This window comes from Megalops cyprinoides, chromosome 1 (genome assembly GCF_013368585.1).
Source record: "Megalops cyprinoides isolate fMegCyp1 chromosome 1, fMegCyp1.pri, whole genome shotgun sequence".
Lineage (NCBI taxonomy): Eukaryota > Metazoa > Chordata > Actinopteri > Elopiformes > Megalopidae > Megalops > Megalops cyprinoides.
In genome coordinates, this window is record NC_050583.1 from 2850657 (window position 1) to 2869122 (window position 18466).

The 18466-nt window shown below is 49.9% G+C and overlaps 2 protein-coding genes across 2 annotated transcripts in view; one reads left to right on the plus strand and one right to left on the minus strand.

Annotated features, from left to right (window-relative positions):
- Positions 1-318: 318 nt before the first annotated feature.
- On the minus strand, positions 319-3468 carry LOC118773882 (parvalbumin-like EF-hand-containing protein). The gene is made up of 4 exons (XM_036522933.1): positions 3363-3468; positions 2534-2669; positions 1014-1129; positions 319-395 (listed from the first exon to the last, which is right to left on the minus strand). The coding sequence occupies exons 1-4, from the start codon at positions 3466-3468 to the stop codon at positions 352-354; spliced, it is 402 nt and encodes a 133-aa protein (XP_036378826.1). The 3' UTR covers positions 319-351.
- A 9646-nt stretch (positions 3469-13114) lies between these two features.
- Positions 13115-18466, plus strand: part of aatkb (apoptosis-associated tyrosine kinase b) — a 61776-nt gene continuing 56424 nt past the window's right edge. Inside the window, exon 1 of the mRNA XM_036535786.1 lies at positions 13115-13826. Coding sequence (XP_036391679.1) covers positions 13733-13826 — 94 coding nt within the window. The 5' untranslated portion in view covers positions 13115-13732. The remainder of the gene's footprint in view (positions 13827-18466) is intronic.

Sequence of the window (18466 nt, forward strand, 5' to 3'; positions counted from 1 at the left end):
CAATAAAGATAAAAAAAAAGAGTCATCGGGAAGAAAGGATAAGATTCACAGCTCTGTGTCAGAGTAAACCCCCCATGTAGCCCCCCCCCCCCCCCCCGCCCCCCGCCCCCCCCCGGTCTGAAACTACACAGCACACAGGACAGGACGACACAGACCATTCGGGTAAAGTTCACAGACGGTGCATCACACCCCCTGCGCTCTCTCTCTCTCCTACGAGCTGTGAGACAAAGTGGAGGCCGCACGCCCGCCGGGCGGACGGGCACAGAAGCCACGGCCCGTCCGGAGCCTGCGCCTCTGCCCGGGGCCTGCATCCCAGCATCCCTCTCGGCCCCGGGGCCCCTCCCCGGGCTCCTACTTCTTGGGCTTCTTCTCTAATTTGACCAGGTCCGAGAACTCTGCAAGGCAGGACGTCACACATGCGAACAAAAGGAGAGTGATTAGCAGCCACCCCTTCTTCAAAGCCAGTTCGAGAAGTGAAACCTCAACCAAAGAGCAGAACGTCTCTTTCAGCACATGCTTTTTATTGCTGCAATCAGTGATGCTTAAGACTGGATTCATGGCTCATTGTTTGAACGATTCTGGCACTGTTACACCTAGACAAGAAATTGCCAAACAAAGCTAATAATTAATTTTTCTATCACAAAAGGGTGTGCATATATTGAACATCATAAAAAATTAAATGTTCAGCGCTCTGTAACGTAAGTACATCCATAAAACCCTCAGTCTCAATACAATTTTGACACAAAGTGCAACAAAACTCGGCTCAGTAGATGAACATTACGTGAAAACTGGAAGCGCTTCTTCCTGTTCCTCTCAAACATTGCCAGAGGCTGACCCCTGGTGGCTGGGTTGTGTAAATACAGCCTCCATCCTCTGAAATCGATCCTGTTTCATCTGCCCCCTGGTGTCCATGTTATGCAAGTGCAGCCTCTCTCCTATAATATCGATCGTACCGATGCTGACACCTGGTGGCTTGACTGCGCCAGTGCAAGCCGCCTCTCTCCCTCCCTCACCTCTGAAATCGATCCTGCCATCTCCGTCGGTGTCCGCGGCCTGTATCATCGCTTCCGCCTCCTCGTCGGACAGCGGCACTATGGGTACGGAGCTGGGCACGGTGGACAGGATGTACCTGCGGGAGCAGGTAAGCCAGGTGAGAGGTGAGGTACTGGGGGGGAGACAGTGGGGTCTCCCGCTAGCCGTTCACTGAGCAGCGAGCCTGTGCATTAGCTGTGACTGAATCAATCAATCAATCAATCAATCAATCAATCAATCAATCAATCAATCGATCAAACTAATGAGGAACACTGTCAATGCAGCACACACAGTCATTCCCAGAATCCTTCAGTAGTTTTTCTCTCCTGTCAAATCTGACATACATCTGTCAGGGCCATACCATTCACCTGCGTGAAGCTGTCCACATCCAATCCTCCGCTGTTCGGCTTCCTCCAAGTGTCAGCTCAAAGGCCACTGGCTAAAGTTCTGTAGGCTGTACACTCCAGTGTTTGACCGACCGATGGGTAGTGTATCTAATTGGCTTCTTTAAGTTTCTAGGCTGTCCAACTTATCCTAGGGTAGGGTTTGAATAGAGTTCAATCACTCACTGGTCTGGGAGTGTTGTTAACCTGGTCTGACACTGCTGCTCATTCAGCTTGAATGGATACACATCTGTTCTGTTGTGCTGGCAGTCACTGTGGGTAAGAGCGTCTGCTAAATGAATGTAATGTAATGTAATGGTCCCTAGACCCCTAGGTTTTTTAAAATCAAAGTGAGAGAGTGAAAGTGTGACTAACTCTAGTCTGCGGGAAGGGAGAAAGACGCAGGAATGGGTAAGGTTTGGACAGATGCAGTTTAAGATTCTTGGAAATGCATCCACAGGGGGATGCCCAAGTCTCCTGCCGAAATCATGAGAATAAAAACCTGTGAAGCAGATGGAGGGGAGAGAGAGACAGAATTCTGCATTTTCTGACCAAATGGGCAACGTCACTGTGTCTTTCTGCTTACGCCCAAATGAGAGAGCACAAACGCCAGTCTATGTGCTGCTCAGTGAAGGATTTATAGAACCTGTATTTCTGTGCAGTCCAGGTGTACAAAACTGACATACTGTAACATAAATAATGGAGGTAGAGCTTTCTACATTTCTACATTCTTCATATGTGACAGAAAGAACTCCATATATGAGCATATGCTAGGCTACGTTCCAATAAGCCATGGTTTGCAGGTAATTTACTTCATTCTCGAGCTGGCTGACGGGGGAACACCCGAAGTGCACGGTCAGGGATATATCTCCCAGAGGGCACGGTCAGGGATATATCTCCCAGAGGGCACGGTCAGGGATATATCTCCCAGAGGGCACGGTCAGGGATATACTGTATCTCCCAGAGGGCACGGTCAGGGATATATCTCCCAGAGGGCACGGTCAGGGATATATCTCCCAGAGGGCACGGTCAGGGATATATCTCCCAGAGGGCACGGTCAGGGATATATCTCCCAGAGGGCACGGTCAGGGATATATCTCCCAGAGGGAACCTCTTACTTAATCTCATTCCACTCGATGTACCCGCTGCCGTCCTTGTCCAGCACCTGGAAGGCTTTCCGGATCACGTCCTCCTGCTGGTCGGAGGTCTTGAACTGCCGCATGTACTCAAAGAACTTGGTGTAGTTGAAGTTGCCTGGAAGGGAAAGGATCGACTGGTCGTTTAGGGTGACCTCAGAAGCTCCACTCACTTCACCCCCCACCCCCCCCCCCCATCCCCCACGCCGGTTTCTCTACTCTCTCTGTGCTGGGAAACCTTGCTCCTGCCACCCCCTCCTTCCCTCTCTCTGCCCTCTCATAACCTCACTGCTTGTATCCCAGCACCCAGCTTTGTAGGACTCATCATTGTCATTAGTGTCTTTGCTGTCTGTTTTGGTTTGGTTTACTGACATCCTTACATTTACATTTACATTTCCTTTCATCCAAAGCGACTTACAAGTGAAGAGCCTTATCCAGGGCAGCTTACATACTCTGCATTTTAACATGTTTTCCACAATAGGTTAAGGACCCTACTACACGTTACTTATGTATAATATATATAGATGTATAACATACTTACTGAAGCTGTTCACTTAGGGATCCTATCACACATTAACCATGTATACAGCTGGATACCCACTGAAGCTGTTCAGCTTATATGCAACAGCTTGTCAGTGGAGTACTGCTGTTGTACAGGCCAGTCAAAGGTACCACAGCAGTGCACCACCCACGACTCAAACTTTAAACATTGTGGTTGCAAGTCCAGTGTCCATGTGTTGCTGCCGCTGTATGTGTATGACGCCTGTCTGACCCCCTGACCCCTGACCCCTGACCCTGGTCCGTTTGTCACCTTGAAGCCGCATTTCCCGCGGTATGCGGTCGATGTCCTGGTCTGTGAGGGAGGCGCCCATCGCCAGGGCGACCTTCTTCACCTGCAAGCTGAAGTCGTCCGCCATGCTGTCCTGCTTGTGTGTTCTGGGGGGGGGGGGGGGGGGTAAAAAAGGTTAAGTTTAATGCGTAAAGTCAGAATTTTAGAAGGTCAAGCCTACCTACAGCATTAATGTGGCCCCGCCCACTAGAGGAATGGAAATGAATTTCATTGGCTGCAGGAGCAAAACAAACTGTAAATCCCCAGCCCCTGACACACCCCCAGACCCCGCTCCCCCCGGTGGAAATTGCCGCTGTTGGTTCTGCGCATTCACTCAGGTGGCCAGTTTGCAGACGTAGCGATGACTCCATCTCCAGTGTGCTGCGCCTTCCGCTGACCTTTGACCTGTACGGAATGTGCACACCACCCGGCGGATCCTCCACGGCCCACCTGGGCGGGTGTCCCATTACCCCCCCCCCCCCCCCCCCCCCCCCCCCCGAAGGGGTCGCCTTTATTTCGGGAAAGAGGGATGTTGTGGTAGCACCCTGTAACCTCATATCTCACTTTGCACACAAGCCGCGTGTTTTCGGGTACTCGTGGGGGTACAGAGCCGTTTCCATACCCTAAAAGAGCAGGGGGATAAAGGAGGGGGGGGGGGGTTCCTCTATCAACCACGCACTTGACAGCAGCGCACAACACCCTGAAAACAAACGACCGCTTCGCAAGCGACAGCACACCCCAAGTTTCAACTTCAAAACTCTAGCTGGGCAGACAGCACCCGCAGCAGAAGGTCTACCATCAAAGGGCTTCAGATTTTAGGTCTGCAGCCAAAGACGAAGACTGGTCAGTCATTCCAGAATTCCCCTCAACTCCACCTCCACCCTCCCCAAAAACACACACACACACCCTGCACCCCCCAAAACAGACACACACCATCACCTCCACCGCCTCAAAGAGAGGGTACACAACGCCCTCCGTTTCCACGTTTTCCGAACCTCACTCCTGCTTTTCTCCGGTTTTGCTCTCCTGTCTCACAGCCCCTCGGTCTGGATGCCTAAAAGAGGCTATTTCATTCCAATCAAACACAAAAACAACAAGAGCCAAAATGCTTTAGGGGGCGTTGGACCCCCCTCCCTGGAGGGTGCCCCGTCGGGCGGGACACAGCAGAAGCATGAGCCCTATTCCGCGTGATGGGCGGCAGCCGAAGCAGCTGAAGCAGCCTCACTGTGCATTTCTGTGCCTGCACGCCTCTCTGTCGGCTTTACCCTGCATCCCTAAACCCCAGCTGTTCCGCTCCTCTGTACACCAGCTCCTGCCTCTCCCTCTCGCCCTCCTCTCGCCCTCCTCTCGTCCGCCTCTTGCCCTACTCACCAGTGCTGTGACCCGTCTCCTCGGCCGCGTACCCCGACCCCGGGCGTGTCCTGCCTGCAACTGCTCTCGCTCCACGCCCGCCCCCTGGCCTTTATACCGCCCGCGGGGGGGAGATCTCAATCACTGAGCCGCACCTGTCACCCTCCCCTGGCTCTATTAGAGTCTTAGAAGAACCCCCCCCCCCCCCCGCCTCGCCTTACACCCCCCTCCTGCTCTTTCACCCTCTTATTCCCCCATCTCCCACCCCCTCTCTCTCCTCTCTCCCTCTCTCTCTTCCCCTCTCTCTCGCTCTCTCTCCCTCTCCTCTCTCTCTCTCTCTCTCTCTCTCGCTCTCCCTCTCTCTCTTCCCCTCTCTCGCTCTCTCTCACTCTCTCTCCCTCCCTCTCTCCCTCTCTCTCCCTCTTGCTCCACCACTCCTCTCTCTCTCCCCCTCTCCCTCTCCCTCTCTTTTTTTTCTCTCTCTCTTTCTTTTGCCTGATCAAATACTCAGTAAAGGCAGGGGTTGGTTTCACATTTCAAAAGCTGGAGTCAGATCAGGTGAGCTTCACTGAAGCGTGTTGCATACACGATGTAATGTTCCGTTCCGATGATGAGCTGATGTCTAACTTTGGTTTGGGGGGTTTAATTCAGGGGTGAAAGTTATGCCTGCATCACTGCCAGAACTGTACTGTTTATTTATGCATGCTCTATGTACGTGGGGGGGGGGTATGGGCTGATTGACAGCTGACAAAGGGTGCTGGAGACTCATGTTTTTCCCCACGCAGTTCTGCTCTGTAACCTTTGACTCTTATCACCTGTTCTAGTTTAATTAAAAAACCATCATCACGGGCCTTTTCAGAGCAAAAACAATTTTACCAGCCATCCCACAATGAAGAAGTGCATTTACAGAGTGCCTTTCATCCATTTCAATGATCTCTAAATGCTTTTCAATCAGGGGGATTGGTGGGGGGGGGTTTGGTAACCTCTGATGTGTAGCCTCTCTGTCTTCAAGAAACATCTGAAACCTAGACATTGGGTGCTTCTAATATTGTTGACTCCTGATGGTTTTTTGCTTGTGTGATACTCTACCTCACTTGTAAGTCGCTTTGGATAAAGGTGTCTGCCAAATGAACAAATGTAAATGTTTTTCGTTTCTCGTTGTTACCGCCTTCACTCGGGCACCCATCACGCTGTTTTGAATTTGGATCTTGTTAGTTGCCCTATACCCTGTAGCTCTATAAATTAGCTAGCACTGCGTCCTCACACAGACTGTGCTCTCAGCTGAGAACTGTCTCATTGTGGAACTGTACACATCCCGTCCTGGTACTGTCATGTCACTTACTGTATGCACTTTTGTACGTCACTTTGGATAAAAGCGTCTGCTAAATAAATAAATACTGTAAATGTAAATGTAAATGTAAATGTGAATGTGTAGCACCCAGCCCAGGTAATCCACGGCACCCCAGGGACTGGGTGAGGTGGGGGGGGGGGGGAATTCGGTTTGCCAGCTCGGATGTGGCGTGCGGCGGGTGCTGAGAAATGTGCTTCCTGTCTGCTTCTGAAATGCACCCCTCTCAGGACAGGACGGCAGCGCAGCATAGTGGTTAAGGAGCAGGACTCATAAACCGACTGGTTGTTGGTTCTACTCCCCACTGGGGCGCTGCTGCTGTGCCCTTGGGCAAGGCGCTTTACCCACAACAAATGACAACTGCCTCAGTTAATATCCAGTAAAATAAATATATATAAATGGATAACATGTAAAAATTGTAACCTATGTAATTTTGCTATGGATGAGAAAGTCTGCTAAATGACAGTAATGTAATATAATATAATGTAATTTAATGTAACATAATGTAACAGGACAAGGGAAAACCACGTGGATTCCAGCTTCAGACAAGAAACTGACAAAACACTGAGTCACTGAAGGGGGGGGGGGGAACCAGCCATCCTGCAACATATCTATAAGATACAACACTCCCCAGAACAAACCCTTTGCCTGACATCTACCATCTGACTTTAAATAGCTACTGATTTATTTATTAATGTACAAACATCTTATATAATAATACTGTATACATATATAGCAATGTTCTGCACGCATGAATCATATATGACACGAATACCTCGGGGCTGGAGTTGCCCTATGACAGAAACTCAGTGGTATTTCCTGCCTCGTACACAGAATCTCTGTCGCTCTGCTTCACATTTACAGACGGTGTCCGGAACGGCACTGCGGAGATATTCCATCCTTTTCCTCCCTTCATACGGATGTGTACATTTACACTGTGCCCAGAAAGCGTTAGAGTTGGGAGCAGTTCTGCAGCACTTTGTACAGATGCTGCACAGAGCCAATGGTTAAAGGCGCTGTTGTGTGACATTTTCCTGAGGAGATGATGTCCGTAGAGGTGTTTTCTGAACGCTGACGTCTTTAAAAAGCACAGCGTTGCTTTTCCCAGACACAGGGTTACCACTCTGTGAAGGAGAGCCTTCGCCACCTCTCCCTTAGAATCCAAATGCTAATTGTTAATTGATTGTGTGCACCTGTGTTACTTTGCATGAGGACCAGCCTATTGGGTAACGAGCCACACCTTGCTGATTGAGCCCTGATTAAATACAGGTGTGGCTGCAGAGCAGGGAAGGCTCACTTTGTCCCCGCTGGTTTCTTTGTTTTGGTTTATGTTTTAAAATAAATTATTGGTTTTTAAACTTTTGTTTTTTGGCTCATTTATGAGAGAGGTGGCAGCCAGCTTCTCCACACCCTCACAGATCCTGTGTATACGCAGCTTCCCGTCTGTACACCTGCAGTGGCCGAGACCGCAGGTCTGCGCAGACTAAACGGAAGCGTCTGATTGGCTCGCGTGTGAGGGGGAGTGCGGCATCAGTACACTCACTGGGGTGAAGGAATAACAGCGCCAGATTTACGGGATGTTACTGCGATCTCTGGCTGGCGCTGCCAGCGGCGATGTGCAGCAGTCACATGGACGTGCCGTTTATTATAAATCGCCTGTGAGTCGCTTTGGATGAAAGCGTCTTTCATCAAATGAATAAATGTGAATCTAAATGTAACTCACAGACAGAATGATGACCTTTGACCTGTCGGCTGATCCGTTGCTACGGTTGCATTCCTGAAACAGGAAAAGCTGTACACCAGTGGGGGAGCCAGCTAATATCAGCTAGTTAGCTAACCATATAGCCCCTAAATCTGTCAAAACAAAACCGTATGACCAGCTGCTCTTGAGCACAGAATAGCTAGCTGACGACTCCCGGTTCTAAGGAGTAAAACCTAAATGCATGGAGGATTAATGCTATTCCCTCGTCCATGTTCCTGTTGTCTGCTGTCTGCCCGGTGCTTCAGTGGTGACCGTTTGTACTTTTCGCAAAGCACTTCAGCCTCTTCCTGCTTCATCAGCTGAACTACAACCAGAGGATGCAGCTCAAACCCTTTAGAAAAGTTAAGGAAAGGGGGCTCTGCCAGTGGCACATAGAAGAAAATGTCATTTTCTTGTTTTATTATGTTGTCAGTACTCCGGCCCCCTAGCTGTTCTCCCATCTGTCATTGTGTCCATGTGCTTTTGTTTTTCCTTGTGTTCCAGCCCTGCCCCGTTCTCCGCCCTGTCTCCGCCCACCTGATTACCGTGATCACCTCCACCTGCCTGCCTGCCCACCTGCATCCCATCTCCTCGTCAGCCCAGCCCTATATCAGCCCTGCTTGTCTCTGTCTTGTTTGCCAGATCGTTTCAGTGTTTCTGCCTGTCTCGTTCCCGCCTGTGTTTCCCTGCTTGGATTTTGCTGGTTTTTGCCTCGCCTGCTCCTCGACACCGTCTTTGCCTGCCGTTCTGCCCTGATTGCCCAATCTGCCTGCCTTCACGGTTTGACCCTGCCTGTTGCTGTTTTGATCCTTGTTTTGGCCTTGGACTGCCTGCCTGGTTTTTGACCCTGCCTCTTTACGACTGCCTGCTTGTCTGACTGTTCTGTTAATAATCGCCTGGAATCTGAGCACTCGTGGTCCGCGTCTGAGTCCGTGCCTGAGCCTTGACATTGTCCTTTTAACATATTTACTCTGTTATTTTTATTATGTATGTAGTGAATGACCAGGAGACGTCCCATTAATGTATGGAATCGCCAAACCCCATTCCAATGAACCCCCCCCCCCCCCCCACCCCATTCTCAAACTCGCCACACGAAAACCTGGCAGACATGAATAGGAAAGGAATCATGGGAGGAAATGTTGAGAATGTGAACACTCTCATGCCCAAATACTAGTGTAGGAAAGAGGGATGGAGAGAGATGAGACAGAGAGGGTGAAAGAGAAGGAGAAAAAGAGACTTATTTACTTTAAAAGCCCTTTGCAAACCAAAATATTTAAACAAAGTGCATGGGAAATCTACAAACAAATAAACAAACAGAAACCCAGAAGGACAAAAGCAAACAAACGGACGGAAAAAGCATCCTCAGGTCTGAGAGTCGGTCCGGTTCCGCTGGCCTCGTTAGCGTCAGGGGATATCTTTCCTCTGCCTCCTCACCGCGGAGCTCAAAGACATTCTCCTTTAGTCTACCGACAACAAACTTAATTTTGCATGAGGGGAAAGATGGAAAGAGAGAGGAAGAGAGGGAGGAGGGAGGTAGAGAGGGATGAAGAGAGAGGGAGGGGGAGGAGGGAGATTATGAACTCCTGAAGCTGCAAACTGATCATTTGAATCAGCTGTGTTGGAGCAGGGAGGGATCTAAAACATGCAGGGCAGGGGGTCCTCCAGGAGAGGGTTGAGAAACACTGATCTAGAGAGTAGGTGAGAGAAAAAGATGGAGGGAGACTTTTTGACTTTTATAAGCCCCTCATTCACCAAAATATTTAAGCAAACAGCAAGAGATAGAGAACGAGGGAGACAGAAAGTGTGAGAGACTGAGACAGAGAGACAGAGAGAGAGACAGAGAGTGTGAGAGAGAGAGACAGAGAGAAACAGAGACTGAGAGAGGGAGGTAGAGACAGAGAGAGAAAGAGGAAGACAGGGAGAGAGAGAGAGAGAGAGAGAGAGAAAGAGAGAGTGAGAGAGAGACAGAGAGAGAGAGAACCAGCCGGTGTGAGCCCGCTAACGCATTGCTGAGTCTCTCTGTCTCAGCTCTCCTGCAGTGCACATCAATCTGGTTTATCTCACAGACAGGCTGAGAGAAACGCATCGAGCTGCATCTCCAGCTGCAGCAGCAGATCTGATCTAGCCCAGCCTCACGGCCTGCGGAGACCGCTCATGCTCTCTGTTCATAAATCCTTAACTCCCGTTACACTGTATCATTTACCGGTCTCTACTCATAAACCCTGCCATATTCTTCATTCAGGGTAAAATAGCACTACCCATTCACAAATACCCAGTCCCCATTTTGCAGAAAGGCAAGATTTCCCTGAAAGTAAATCTTTAGCTCCCGTTTTGCAGTAAGGGGGGAGTGTTAAATATTCATATTCATATACTGCAGAATATGATCAAGCAAAACCTGAGTCTGCTTGGAGATCAAGGGGTTGTACTGCGTATGTGTGTGTGAGTGTGTGTGGGTGGTGTGTGATGTGTGTGAGTGTGTGTGTGTGAGTGTGTGTGTGTGTGTTGGGGGTGGCCAGGGGGGCATGGGGGAGTCATGCTAATTGTTTTACTGGCTCTTGTTAATGTTAAGCAACAGGAGGATTATTCGGTGACTCATGCCTGCCATTTTGTGAGCCCCATCAGGATGCTGAATTCTCTGTTTCTGGCAGGGTCTGGCTTTTGGCTGGAGGCCTGGGGTGAACCTCAGACGGCAGTGTAGAGCGGGGCAGGAACACTGACCCCCCGCCTACTCCCTGCCCTCCGCACCCTCCCACTGCATCTGTCAGAACGCATCTCCCATTAGTGTCATTAATATATAAATTAATGTTTACTACGGCTCAGAGGAACAACTGATATCAGCTCGGGGCTGTGTGTGTGACTGTGTGTGTGTGTGTGTGTGTGTGTGTGTGTGTGAGAGTGTGTGTGTGAGTGTGTGAGTGTGTGTGTATGTGTGCGTGTGTAAGTGTGTGTGTATGTGTGTATGTGTGCGTGTATGTGTGTGTGTGTGTGAGTGTGTGTGTGTGTGTGCAGGTATGAAGCATGTGGGGGTGAGCCGCTGCCCAGCTGTCTGCTGAGACAGACTAAGTGTTCCAAGGGCGGAGGAACCGGATCGGGGTCTTCACTGCACCCACCTGCCTGGTGCTGACTGACACCGGGCCCGGAGGGACCCGTTAGGCCCGGTGCTGGAGCGGAGTCAGAGAAACCAGAGAATCGCAGATGACAAGATTTTCCTGTTTGGATTCCTTAGCTGTGATACACTGTGTTTTCAGGGTGTGGTGGGGCATTTGCGTTTTAGTGGGGCATGGTGTGTATGTGTGTGTGTATCTGTGTGTATATCTGTGTGTGTGTGAGGTGTGTATGTGTGTATGTATATCTGTGTGTGCGTGTGTGTGTGTGTGAGGTGTGTATGTATGTCTGTGTACATGACTATACCCCTTGAGCAGCTGTCTGTGTTGGTGTCAGTCAGAGATATGGGGCGGTGGAATAACTGAATGAGGGAGATTGACAGCCCATCATGTCAGTGCAGAGTGTTGCTGCTTTGAGAAGCTGGAAGCACAGACTGTGAAGAGGGAGCGTGTGTGTGAGTGTGTGAAACACTGAAAATGATGAACTGTAACCCACTGACATTCTGCAACACTGACAGGTGAGACCTAAACCGCTGACAAACCCCAGCTATGACAGAGAAACACCGCCGCACTGAAAGCGCTGACATTGCGACGCGGCGAAAAACTGTCACAGCCAAACAGTGGCACAGTTTAAAAAGCAAAACACACTGACACAGAGATAAAAAAAAAACTTCTGACCGTCACTGGACGGATCCCCGTTTAACCGACTTTCTGTACAGCAGCGTATGAATGTAAAAAAACAGACCACCAAGAAAAATAATTGGAAACTAGATGATCTGATGTAATCGTATACCTCGCTAAATCCCTCAATTTCATAGTATGTGCTTATTGTGATCGATTTTTTTTTACATTCCTTCCAGCCAAGATATGTTTAAAAATGATTTTGTCTCTCCTCTTCGTTTTGTTTTTCTTGCCTTTTCTGTCCGTCACGGTTTAATCTGAGCAGTTAATCACGCGTTTGCAAGCCTGCGTGTTTCGGCCGCACGTCCCTCCCCTGCGTCACGGCACCGGTCCGCTCTGGCTGGAGGCGCTCACACGGCGTTCAGGTGCAGGGCTGTGGAGAGTCCTAATAATAGCCTGAGCCTGTTTATGTGGCGATCAAAGAAGGATGTCTTATGGAAAGGAGCGGTGTATTGACAGCACGTGGTGTTTGTGTGTGTGTTTGAAAGGTTCCCGTTGATAACCCCCCCCGAGGCCAGCGTTCCGGTTAATAGCGCTGTAATAGACTCGCGAGGAGGAGCGGGGGATAAGGGGTGGGGGGTTGGGTGGGAGGCAGGGACTCGCTCACACCAGGCCAATGAGATTACAAAGGGGGGATGGGATCTATGGATTCCGGGGGGGGGGTTGTGCTTTTTACGGGATGATATCACAATCGCTCCATTCATCCTCCCTTCCACGTGCAGGACTTCCTTCCTCTCATCCCTCCGTCCCGGTGGAGCGAGCGAGCGCCGCGCCGCAGTCACTGAGCATGCTCAGAACCGCCGCACACGGCCGCTGACGCTCAGATGCCGTTCAGTGTTAGCGTTCATCGCAGTAAAACACGTAAGAAAGTCGCGTCTGTGTCAAAACACGTGCCTCAAAATAAATGAATAAATAAAGACGTAAAAAATAAGGAGGTAGCGCTGGAGGAAGGCTAGTGTAGCTGCTGACATGTCTCAACAGCTTCTCTGACTGACAAGGGGTCTGCATTGGCGTGACGTCAGAGCATTTAGGTGTTGCGTGACGCGACGCTGTATGTCGCATGAAGTAAGATACATTATGCGGAAGACATAACATTTAGTAATTATGCAATGCAAGGATGCGCGTGTTGATCATGCCTGTGATCGCGCTGTACTGCAGGAATCTATACTATGCTATCATTGTCGTCACTAGGTGTGTTGAGGTGCACTTTTTCGTTCGAATGAATGGTCCACGCTCATGCAATTTTTTGTCTATCCGTCACGTATTTACCATTCAACAGTATGAATGAAAAAATGGCCACATTATAGGGCTCGCGAGCTCCCTTTTCACCCTCCCTCTCTCGTATTCCTGTAACCCCCCCCCCCCCCCCCCCCCCCCTCCTCCTCCCCCCTGCGCGCGCGCGCTGCAGATTCCAGCGCGAGGTTCTATATCGGGGAACATTAGCTTGCAAAATGGCGCTGTCAGCACCCGAACAGCTCCCGCTGTAGCAGCTCCCGCTGTAGCACCCCCCGCTGTAGCAGCTCCCGCTGTAGCAGCTCCCGCTGTAGCAGCCCCCGCTGTAGCGTCCGACGCGGCCGAATCAACCCATCACAGCCAACGCGAGAGGATACACACGGGATCTCCATCTCTGCGGCTCCCCCCCGATGCCGCCCCACGCCGCCCTGCGCCCCGCGTCGCCTTCGTTTCCTAACCGAAAGCGCTTCGCGGAAATGGGGGGGCCCTGGAGCTCTCCTGGCTTTGCTGCAGAGAGTAAAGGGGACAGCGATTTAAACACGGGAGCAGCATCACCTTGATGCGGCGACACCTCCGCGCTGACGATCTCCGCGCATTTCCGTCCCCGCTCGGGCTGAATGGGAAAACTGCCGCGTGTGGAAGGCGGCTGCTTCCCTCGGCAAATCAGAGACTGTAAGCCGCTAACGCAAAACAAAGGAGAGCGGAGATATCTGCCAGCATCTGCTCCTTAATCCAATGCATTTTATGGGAAAAAATGGAGGAGCGCGCACTGGGGCGCCGGGGGCATCTCTGAAAATGGAAAAATGCAAAATCTGAGTCGACCATTTGCCATTTGTCCTTCTTTTTAAACGGTTAATTTTTAAATTATTATTATTATTACCCCAAAAAAGGCTCAATGAAGAGGAGGATGTCCGCGGCTCTCTGTGTGATGGTCATGTCTTCATCTTTTTTCAACCCCAGCTTTGCCTTCAGTTCCCATTTCGATTCAGGTAAGGAAACCCGAAAAAAGCCGAAATTCCATCGCTTACCGGGTGCACATCGCGTAAGAATCCACGGAATACTTCTACTCTGCGCTAGAACAGCACGCAGAGGATTATTGACCTGAGGGGCGAGAGTGTCAGAGATGTAGACAATAATTTAGCGGCTTTATTAGGGATTTCGCAGGTGTTTAATGTGAGTCACTTACATCCGACCGATTTCGCACCTGGACGACAGCGACCAGGGAAACACAGAGGGTGTACAGGAAGTGGCCTATACTGGCTTTTTCGGTGACAAACGAGTTTTAAAGCGGTCCCGTTGACAGCTGCAGCGAGCAGACAGCACCTGTGGACAGGACCGTGCCGTGTTGTACACCCGCAGTCTGTGCTGCGTGTGCGCGCCTGTGTTTGTGCGTGCGTGTGTGCGCGACAGAGTGGTACATGACAGCGTAGCTTCCTCTTCACCCCACTCTGATAATCGGTGAGTCTTTTTCTGCGCATCCAAAGCTTTACTTAATTTTTTTGTGTGAAACCGTATTTCCGACAATGACTAAAATATTGCGTAATTTTGCTATACTAAAGACGACAGTGATGAGCCCACTGATGATAATAATGGTAGCAATATTCATCCCAAAGTTTGTGTATTCGCTTTCTAACTAGCTGCCTGTTGCCAGTATCTTACTGCACGTACATGCATACACACATACCGTACGTACACATACATAAACACACGCATTCCTTATCAGTCAGATGGAGAGGATATTTGCAGCTAAACCGTGGAAATCATTATTTCTCCCCGTGCACCTGTCGAGGTTAGGGTCACCGCCCTGCACTCCCGCAATCGCCGCACATGCGGTGAGAGAGCGAGGTCAACGCGACGCAGATCGGCCGTGGAGGAGGGAGCGGTGTGACGGTGTCAGAGGTCAGAGAGAGAGAGAGAGAGAGAGAGAGAACACAAAGGAAGCAATGGGAGTAGGAAAGAAAGCAAAAGAGGCTTGTTGGGACAGGATAAGGGAATAATAATTTGATTAATAATCATAAAGATTCAGTACAAGCAGAAATGGATTCAGAGATTGCAGGGGCACTACACTGAAAAAGAACAATAATTTTTACGTTGCCCTGGAAGAAGAAGAAAGCATACACTAATAAATATTACAGGATACAGACGGTGCTGAATTTATCCCGCAATAGCAGGGGCCGGTGGCGGGTTTTTTTTCTGCTTTAGCTATATTAGAGGTATAGCTATCAGAGCTTTGGTGCTAATCTCATGAAAGGAATCAATTGCTTCTTCGCACATGGTTTCCTGATGCTTACATCAATGTTCAGCGGTGACCCTGTGGACAGCTCGAGTGGTTCCTATGGAAACCAGGAGGACCTGCTGTGCCTCCTCGGCAGGAGTCTGGAAGCGCTTTGATTGGTGGGAATGAGAGTACGCTTCTGTGATGCGCCAGCCTGCATCACACCAAGAGCCAATCCCGTGCTCTCCTCCGGTCTGGACCACTCAGAAGCCAAAAAACATGTTAATATACAGTGAAATGCAAACTGCTCTAACATAATGGGTTTTGCTCTTATGGCCGCCTGTAGGCTTAAAACACAACAGAGTTTGGGCACCTCAAGCTGACATTCAGTGCTCCTCAGTATAGTTGGGACTAAAGATTCAAACATTCATTCAGAGTGGCCATGAAAAAGAGGCCAACATTAGATTACCTTCATAGTGCTGAAGAAGGCAGCATGCCGAAACCTTTGAATCTTTAGCCTCGCCTGTGCTGAGTGCAGATCTTTTATGAATATTGGTTTTCATATATGCCTTATATTTTCCCTCATGTCAAAATCTGACATAATGACATATACAATTTCCTCCTGGAAGATTCTTCATTATTTCCACAATCTTTGCTTACCATACATTACTGCTATAGCACAGTTCAGGGCTGTCACCAAACTAACATCTCTCCCCCAGCAATGTACCCTTTACAAACAGGGTGGCCTCCTATCCCTGCGTTTGAGAAAGGCAGGGGGCTGGTTTTCTGGATCGGGTAGTAGCAGTCATCACCGGCATGTTGATTGGTCTGTTTAATTGGCCCAGGTGATTTATAGATCAGTAAATCAATGAAATGGATTGATGCAAGTTCATTTTGAAAGGCAAATCCCACAAGCCTGGAATCTCATGTGGGGCTCAATGCAGTGCAATCCAATTCAGTCCAAGTCAATCCAAATTTGTTTCAGCCTATTTTTACAATTGCTTTCCCGTAAAGGGAAAAGTACAGGAGGGAAAGAAACAGATAAACCATGTCCACTTTGAAAAAACTGAAAAAAATCAAACATTTTCATTGTTGCTTTAGTTGATCTTGCCTTACTTGTTAACATGCTATTATCGTAGTAGAATCCGCACACACCCCCCCCCCCCCCCCCCCAATTTTGCTGGATGGCTAATGGGGCAGGGGTTTTCTTTGTCTTGATTTGCGTCAGCTCGGTGGACGCGCACCGTGGACCGTATTACCCTCTCGCCATTTCAGCATCCGTTAGAACGCTCCTGTTTCTGACATTCTGGACCGTTACGCTCCCCTCTCAGAGCTGGCCAGGATTAAAGAAGCCTGATCGCGAGCGAGACTCAGGTGGCGCCGGTGCCGTTTTCCCCTTTGCCCGCCACGCCCGGGCCCCGTGCAGGTGTTCAGCGGGGGTGGGCGAGCAGACAGACGTGTTTTGGCGGATGGCGAGGGAGCTCTGAGCTGGGGATCAGGTGCGGATGTGTCTGCTGGAGCGTGTCGTGGGCGAAGCGACGGCCCAGCATGCCCTGAGGCACGGGAAGCGTAGCGGCGATTCGGGGAATCAGAGGGCGGTTTGCAGAGGTGGGATCGGCAGCGGTCACTTCCTGTTACTGCGAAAGGAATCCGCGCTGTCATTGGTCTGCTCGCCAGACGCGGATATACAGCTGGACAAGCTTGCGTCTAACACACCGGAGGCATAGCTGGAGTGGCTCAGATTCAGGGTGCTTAGCCAGAGCAGCCAATCAGCAGCCTTACAGTGGAGGATATGTGTGTGAGCAGCCAATCAGCAGCCTCACTGTCAAGGACATGTGCATGAGCAGCCAATCAGCAGCCTTACAGCTGAGGGTGCAGCACATGAGCAGCCAATCAGCAGCCTTACTGTGGCAACTGAGGCTCCTTCACCACTGCACCACACTGCCTGCCAGGAGCTGAGCAGTGTTGCCATGGTGACTCATGGAGCAGGGAGGACAGTCCATCAGTGGTGACACGCTTGTGACCCCTGACCCCTGACCGTAGGGACACAGAGCACAGATTCATGATCCATTTCTAGATTGGGAAAGAAGGGGAGGAGAGAGAGAGAGAAGAGTGTGTGAGTGATCTCACAGGAGGACAGGAAAATTATGCTGGAGTGCTGTCCCAGCACCGGGTCACCCATCTCCCATCCCGTTGCCTGGGCGACCATGGTCTGGGGACCTGTAAGGGCAGACGAAGAAGGAGCCGGAGCCAGACTGTTGTCATAAAGAGGCCATGTTAGTGTGTGTGTGTGCATGTGTGAATGTGTGTGTGTGTGTGTGTGTGTGTGTGTGTGTGTGTGTGTGTGTGTGTGTGTGTGTGTGTGTGTGTGTTTGTGTGTGTGAGTGTAACCAGTTTTTGTACCTGAAGGACAGAGGCAGTGCGGAGTAAGGAGTAGGCTGTGTCACGTGGACAGGACCTTATATCACCATTGGCCAATCAAAAGGGGCCAACTCGTTCCATGTCTGAGCACTGATTGGTTTCGAGGAGACCCCATGGATTGAAGGGGACCACAATGTGGTTTTATTTCGGGGGCCACTTTATTTGCTTGTCTTTCAGTGAATTGTGTAGAGTTTTACCCATGTTTTTTTTATGAAACAACAGCCTCCATTTTTATGAACCAACCCTCGTTCAGCCTGCATTGTCAGCCTCTCTAACAATAGCCTGACTCGCTTTTCATCTTGTCCTTAGTTTTTCACCAGTACACTGCAAACAAGACTGTGACTGGCACACACACGTCTGTCAGACATATTTACTGAGTTTTTCAGTTTGATTCAGCAGGAGCTGCTCGTAGCTGGCATTTGGCAGAGATTGGAGGTTTTCTGTGAATGCACTGTTGCAGTGGAAGTCCTTTTCCTTTTTCCGCACCTGTCTCTCCGCTCCACAGAACAGCTCTTTGGTCTTGAATGTGATTTTTTTCGGCAGGGAGCGGTGAGGTTGCTGGGTTGGTGAAGTCTCTGTGGGAGGTTCTGGTGGGGGGGTGAGGTGATGGGTGACTGATCCTGATAGCCAGGACAGGGCTGCTTCTTTTTCTCCTTTCCTCTCTCTTTCTTTTCCTCTCTGCCTCTCTTTCTTTTCCTCTCTGCCTCTCTTTCTTTTCCTCTCTGCCTCTCTTTCTTTTCCTCTCTGCCTCTCTTTCTGTCTCTCTATATTTCTTTCTTTCTTTCTTTCTTTCAGTCCAGTTAAATTCAATTCAGTGAACTTCATTGGCAGCAGAAATAAGAATCTGTGTTTTGCCAAAGGGTACAAACCTTCCTACACAGAACATATAAATTCTAACTAGAAATGATAGAACATTTCATGCTACAAGCTGTAGTATTGTCTTCTCTTTGCCCTCTGCCTCTGCGCCTCTCAATATTCAATATTCAATATATA

What these genes read in the sequence shown, in the direction of transcription:
- LOC118773882 (XM_036522933.1), bottom strand. Translation starts at nt 3,468, where the DNA reads ATGGCGGACGACTTCAGCTTGCAGGTGAAGAAGGTCGCCCTGGCGATG. An exon ending in GCGGGAAATGCGGCTTCAAG is followed by an intron (nt 2,670 to 3,362) that starts GTGACAAACGGA and finishes TTTCCCTTCCAG; the next exon opens with GCAACTTCAACTACACCAAG. An exon ending in TGGCAGGATCGATTTCAGAG is followed by an intron (nt 396 to 1,013) that starts GTGAGGGAGGGA and finishes CCTGCCTTGCAG; the next exon opens with AGTTCTCGGACCTGGTCAAA.